Source organism: Carassius auratus, chromosome 50 (genome assembly GCF_003368295.1).
Source record: "Carassius auratus strain Wakin chromosome 50, ASM336829v1, whole genome shotgun sequence".
NCBI classification, from domain to species: domain Eukaryota; kingdom Metazoa; phylum Chordata; class Actinopteri; order Cypriniformes; family Cyprinidae; genus Carassius; species Carassius auratus.
This window is the reverse complement of record NC_039292.1, coordinates 12,447,990-12,454,699: the sequence shown is the minus strand read 5'-3', so window position 1 is coordinate 12,454,699 and position 6,710 is coordinate 12,447,990. Positions and strand designations below refer to the sequence as shown.

The 6,710-nt window shown below is 38.9% G+C and overlaps 1 protein-coding gene across 2 annotated transcripts in view; it reads right to left on the bottom strand.

Moving 5' to 3' along the window:
* LOC113067037 (probable phospholipid-transporting ATPase IM) overlaps window positions 1-6,710 on the bottom strand; it is a 30,792-nt gene that overhangs the window by 5,290 nt on the left and 18,792 nt on the right. For both annotated transcript variants that reach the window (XM_026239245.1, XM_026239246.1), the window contains 5 exons: window positions 6,053-6,261; window positions 5,925-5,968; window positions 5,667-5,832; window positions 5,377-5,565; window positions 4,993-5,108 (listed from right to left, as the gene is read on the bottom strand). In XM_026239245.1, the coding sequence (XP_026095030.1) occupies window positions 4,993-5,108; window positions 5,377-5,565; window positions 5,667-5,832; window positions 5,925-5,968; window positions 6,053-6,261 (724 nt within the window). The remainder of the gene's footprint in view (window positions 1-4,992; window positions 5,109-5,376; window positions 5,566-5,666; window positions 5,833-5,924; window positions 5,969-6,052; window positions 6,262-6,710) is intronic.

The following is a 6,710-nucleotide window of genomic DNA, read 5'->3' as shown; positions in this document are numbered from 1 at the left end:
GGGAATGCATCTACTTCCTATTTGCTGTCATTATCCATAAGCTTCTAAAAGCATGCTATTTATACCCTGCTAGCATAGCTTCTTCAGTTACGTGAGTCTGATTGCCCTTTGAGGAACCACAGAAAGCCGTAAATGAGACATGAATGATGATCATCTCATAATAGTACCACAATAATTACGGCCCATGAGCTGCTTTGTTCTTTCTTTGAATGTGGTTTGATCGGTTAATTTCACTGATAATATTCGTAGCTAAAAATGACATTTTCTGAGGAAAATCTTATGGTGTTTGTAATAGATGTACCTTTGTTGAAGTAGCTGTATAATGTGCTGGCAAAGACATTAATGAATCACACACAGCTTGGAGCCAGCAAATGTGTTTGTGTAAAGTATTTTCCATCTGAATAGTCTACAAGAACCTTAATGGAATGAATCTGAATAAAATAAAGCCCATCTCTCTACTAAGACAGAGCTTTTAGCCGAGGAGAAAATGAGACTTGTTTGTATTGATTGTGCCGCTCTGACAACTCACGGTGTGCATTTGCTGAAATCTGTCAAGTGGAATGCTGTGTATCTGCATCTATAAGTGTCACAAATCTCTAGCTCTTCAACAGCCAAGACAATGAGTGAAGTGACAAACAAACAGAATGAAAAGACTTAAAAATACAAGAACCTTTATATTCTGAAGCTTATGATCGTTAGTTACAAACGTAACTGTGGTTCTATGTGGAAGACCGTCAGAGGCAGTGTTAAAAGCACTAGTGGAAAACCCCTCATTCTCACGCTTGACCGAGAACATTATAACAAGTTTGTCACCTAGTGACTCATGGCATATCTTCAGCTATAATAACCCTTTAAAATGTCAAGGAATCCCATGGAGAAGCATTCATACAGGCAGAGAGCACTGCAGCATACACCGCTCCCAAGGGCATAACATCTGTAAAAACGAGTAACGTGCAAGCTGAACTCCAAATTCACAAATCTCAAAGTGCAACACTTCTTTGAACGCTGCCCAAGATGCTGCCAAAGCACGTGTAGAGTGACAGTGTATAGACAATGGTATAGACTGCCCAGCAGACTCGTCTGCATGAGAAATTACCTGTATCACCCATTGCGTCAGTCTCCATTTAGGATAGTTGCAGCACCTCTGCAAGCATAACTAAAACAAACAAATTATTAGTCTGTCTTACGCCAAGCTGCTGTCCTATCAAGGCACGTCCTCAAAGACCTAGCTGGACATAGCTCCAATAATACTGTATGTAAGTTTGATCTTCTAGCAGTGCAGCCAACACAATAAGACTGGTTCATAAATTGCGAGGAGAAAATCTTGGGTAGAAATGCTGGATTGGGCCACAATGAGACAAGAGCACTCACTGATAAAGCATGGAGTTCACTCACACTTTCCAAGTGCCATTCACTCCTCTTCTGCACCAGACTCCACCGCTTCTTAGCAGACTGCCATCTGTCCTGATGACCTCCCACCATGCAGGTGGAGGTCCCAATGGAACTCTCTGAGGAGAAATTTCTTCTGCAACCAAGGTGCTAGAGCAAGCATGCAACAATGTGTGACTCTTATCTTTGTGTGTTTGTTTTATACAGGACACAGATGGTTTTGAATAAGACATCACTGGAATGGCATGAGCCAAAGTAAACCCAGTGATACTGCTGTCGTTGTAGCAACTACTGTGAGCTTCCCCAAGAGAAATGTAGTGCTGAAAATGGCCCGCCCAAAGGTGGCCTACAGCCCTAAGAATTTACCTTATTCTCTCCAGAGTTGGAGACGCCAACAGTGTGACAGAGTTGAGAGCAAGACCTTTGAAAATATTTGCACTGGGACAAGCTTGCATTTGTCCCAATTGACAGCAATCCCTGAAGCCACAATTTGGTCCAACAGATAACATGCTTAATCTATGCTTGCTGGGCTGATGCTGTACAAACAAGCCAGTCATCCATGTATGACAATAACCTCATGCTTAACTCTGATAAGGAAAACTGAGCCAACCAAACCTGCCTTCAAACTTGCACGAGAGTGCCTAAAGCAGTGCCACGGTCACTGTGACTGGCTTGTAAAGAGAGTTGAGTTGAGTTGAGTCACTAATGGGTCAGATGACATTTTGATCAGAGAAGAATGTCAAGCTACAAGCATGTGTGCCAAGGAATTGGCCACACGGCCAAGGCTAGCTGTTGAATTGTACGGGACAGCTGCTCATCAGTACATCTTGTTCGACATTGGGGCAATGCACATTTTCACAAAGTGCCTCATCGAGAGCCACAATGAGTGCCACCCTAGATTCAATAGTTGGCATGCTGCTACCAAGTCCCACTGGTTTTGGTCCTACATCCCAGCCAATGTGTGAGCCAGCTGATCAGGGTGTGTGGCCTTTGATGAGATTTGTAATGCTGACACCAATACACATGTAAAGTCCTAACACTGAGGCATAGTAAAGGATTGCTCTATGTGTGCACAATGTAATAAAAACATTCTCAGAAAATACTGTTGTCTGAGGGGGGATGCAAATTGATGTGGGCAAGCATTGCTTTTAACATTCCTTCCAGTGATGCAACAACTGAAGATGACCCACCTGACTTCTCAGACACCATCTCACTGCCAAAATGAAGTGATTTATCTGTAGGCAATTTCTCTTCAGTTCCAGTCAATAGGGAGTAGCTTCAAAAAGTGAGTCCGAGGCAGCCAATGACTTCACATCTTACCCCTGCATGATTCAACTTGAGCCTTCTCTTGTAGCTCCATATTAGGCTGCACTTTAGCTAGGAGAGGCAGTAACATCTCTGCTGCAGAAGACAGCTGATCAACTTTGGATTCTAAATCAGAAGATTTGAGCTTTGGCTTACAATCGATTGCAGTGACACTGGAAGAAAGCAGCAAACCTTCCGGTCCTGATTCCAGGCCTGCCAGCTGCGATCGACTCACAGCGAGCAGCATTATGGAGCATTATGGACATGGGTCACAGGTCGCCTCTTTAAGGCGAGACACTGCAGGCAAAAACAATGTTTTTTCAAGCACCTGTCAATTTTGAGATTTTGGGCTTTTTGGTTTTTCATAAAGTGCTTTTTCAAACTAGTGGAAGGAAAACATCCAAAAGACACTGTTAAGTGTTTCTTTTATAGCAGTTTATCTGTTTGTGTCAATAGATTTCAATTACAATACATATTTTTAAAGGCCGTTTTCTCAAAATGAGTTTTTTCTTCAACACTGAGCCATAAATCTCAACTTCAGTAGCACGTACACACACCAAACTTGACATTTTTATTCCTGTCTGTATTCTGAAGATTTTTACAGAGGGATTTGTTCATATATATTGTCCTTGATTATATACAACATTTTATTCCCCCCAAAATTGTGAAAATATATTGTTTTCTGGCTGTTCAAAGTATTTTCTGAATTATGGAGTGACAAAAAAAGATAACCAGAATTCCCTCTGTAAAAACATTTGACTCTAATATGTCAAAAAAATTAAACAAAAAATTTGAAACTGACTTCATCTAGTGTTCAGATTTTTGTACTAGAAATGTATGCAAATTAGCACATATTTCATTAAAGAATGCCTCATTTGCATATTTAAACATAACATTTTTGAAAACTTGTAATACAAAAAATGTTTGCAATAATCAATGTAATCAATCAACTGGGTAAGTAAGGTGATAACTATTAGATATTTTTTTTTCCCTATTCACCTGCAGTGTCTCGCCTTAAGGTGGTCCACTCCAGGAAATACAGGGCACTGATGACATCCATCCAGCACATATAAAGTCTTAGTGTGTCCATGTTGAATAAAATACTTGCCTTAATAAATCCTAATTATCTGTAAATCCAGCACTCGCTAACAGAATTCACCTACCGATATATGGCTTATATACTTATTATAGTTGATTACACATCATGAGTAACAAGGTGACAACTTTGTTATTCTGTTCTTGGTCAAGCACAAGGGTGAAGTGTTTTTCTCTAGTGCTTTCTGCACTACCAGTTTAATTGATACTTGAATTAGACCAAAGTGGACCTATACCAAGGTTTCCATCAAACTCCATAAAGTACATAGAATATCATGAAATTATTATGGTAAAAATAAATTTTTAAATGATAAATGCCCCAAAACATGGGTTTACTATGGTTTGCATCCAAATAACACAGTATTACCATGTTAAATGTCCAACAACATCAAAATACCATGTTATACATGCGCAAAAAGCTTGGTATTACCATTGCAAATACCCTACAACCAGGTTTACCCAAGGTATCACATCTAAATAACATGGGGACTATCAAACTAAATGGTTTTTACCACAGTAATGCATTAAAATAACGTGGTATTATTATAGTACATGCCCAAAACATGGTATTACCATGGATCACATCCATACATTGTAAATGCCAAATAACATAGTATTACCGCAGTACACATGGAAAAAAATAATTTCCACAATAAATGTTAAATGACATGGTTTTACCATGGTACTGCGTCCAAATGTCATAATATTACTACATTATATACCCAAAAACCATGGTAAAACTATGGTAAATGCCTGAAAACACGATCTTTTTATGGTATCACATCCAGAAACATTGTATTACCATGGTAAATGTCAAACAACAGTTTTATCATGGCACAGCATCCAAATTACATAGTTTTACCACAGTACACTTGAACAAAACAAGATATTTACATGCTAGATGTCAAACAACAAGGCTTTACAATGGTGCTGTGTCCAAATAACACTCTATTATCAAAGTATGTGAGCAAAAATACAGTTTTAAAATGGGTCTGCATCCTAATAACATGATATTACTCAAGTATATGCCCAAAAAACCTGGTATTACCAGAGTAAATGCCTCACAACATGGTACAACATAAAAAACAAAACAAAACCATTGCCTTACCACAGTACTGCATCCAAAATAACAGTTTTACCACAGTACATGTTGAAAAACATGGTTTTACCATGGGGAGGGAAGGATGGGTTAGCAAGACTTACATTAAGGTGCTCTGAGGTAGTAGACATAAGCTCTTCATTAGACGGGTCCAGCCTGTCGAAGAGTACTGTGTCGGCTCCTTTTGAGTAAAGCTTTAACTGCCCCTTTGGGTTCCTCACTGCGGAAGAGACAGGAAATGAGAATATTGAGAGTATACGATAAAACAGTTTCACCAGACAGGGCAGCTATTGATTCCTTTATGTGAAAGGATGAATTATGCATACAGACCCATAAAAAGAGATACGCCAGGGATGATTCACAGCTTTTGTGAAATATTAAAGATATGAAAAAAATACTAGACTGTGACCTTGTTTAAAATAAAAAGATATGTTTAAAATATCCCGTAATACAACTAATAACAGATGAAAAATACAATAGGAACCTACCAATAACGCTCATTCTCTTCCGTACATTGTTGAAGTCTAAGATGGCCAGCAGCTGATAGGTGACCGCTTGACCCATCTCATATAAAGTGATGGTTTCTGGCGTTCTGGAGCGAAAAACGAAGCCGAAGTTGCGTGCAGCAGTAACCAGGGCTCCTTCATCCGGAGATTGTGCCTGATACACCAGTTCCCCTTGAACAATTCATTTCACAGGCATTTCAGACAAATTGCTGCATGTACAACAAAAGCGCTTCTGGGATCTAAAGATTTAAGGTGTTTACAGTCCAGTTTACCCTCATTTCTCTCTTCTGGCATGATGGTGTGGCAGAGCGCTAACAGACGGAAGAATTCCTGCACCAGAGGCTCTTCTAGTTTGATGGCTTCGACCAAGCTGCTGTCATGAAAACGAAATTTCCGGTCCATCAGAGGGTTGAAGGAGAAATCTACACATGGTGTTTTCTGCAAGAGTCAGAGACAAGTGTCAATGCTTTTTCAATCGTGATAATAATGATTTATTATTAATTTACATCATTTACAATTGGTTTCATTACCTCTGTAATATCCACTTTATGCCCAAACTCGTCATAAACATCACCTAGACAAACAAAAGCACAGCCTTCAATGAATATAGCCACTAGTCTATAAGTGTGGATGTATATCAGGAAGTGTTGAAGCGTACCGTAGGTCTTCCCATTGATGGAGCACTTATTAAACACCATGATGTTTTGGGTGAGGGTGCCTGTTTTGTCTGAGAAGATGAACTCCACCTGGCCCAGCTCCTCGTTGAGGGTGGTGGTCCGCGCCTCTGCAGGAGTGTCCTTAGGGCTGTAGTACATTCGTCTGTCCCAGTTTATAAAGTAACTATGTCCCAGGCGCAAAACTTCTACGCTGTATTAAAATAAGTTTCATGTTATTGACAAAGACTTATATTTGGTGTTTTCTGAAAACCCTGAACTGCAAAGTGGAAAAAAAGATCACGAGGTGAAAAATGATTGTTGTTATTTACAAGGTGTTGTGTAAATTTGTCACTACCCTCTATACATGTTCTCGGTCATTTTGTTATTCATATATTTTCCAGTCAACACATGAAAAAAAAAATAGTTTGCGGACAACATCATGCTTTGGTAAATTATATCATTGAGAATAAAAGGTTACAAAAAAGTTGAAATAATGAGATACTACGACACAATGAGATAAAGATCAAAATAATCACATATTAACTGAACTAAATTATTACATAAAAATAAAAAAATACAATAAATAGTCATAATTATGACATAAAAGTCAAATATGAGGTCGAAATTGTGTCAAAAAAAATTAATTATGAGATACAAGTC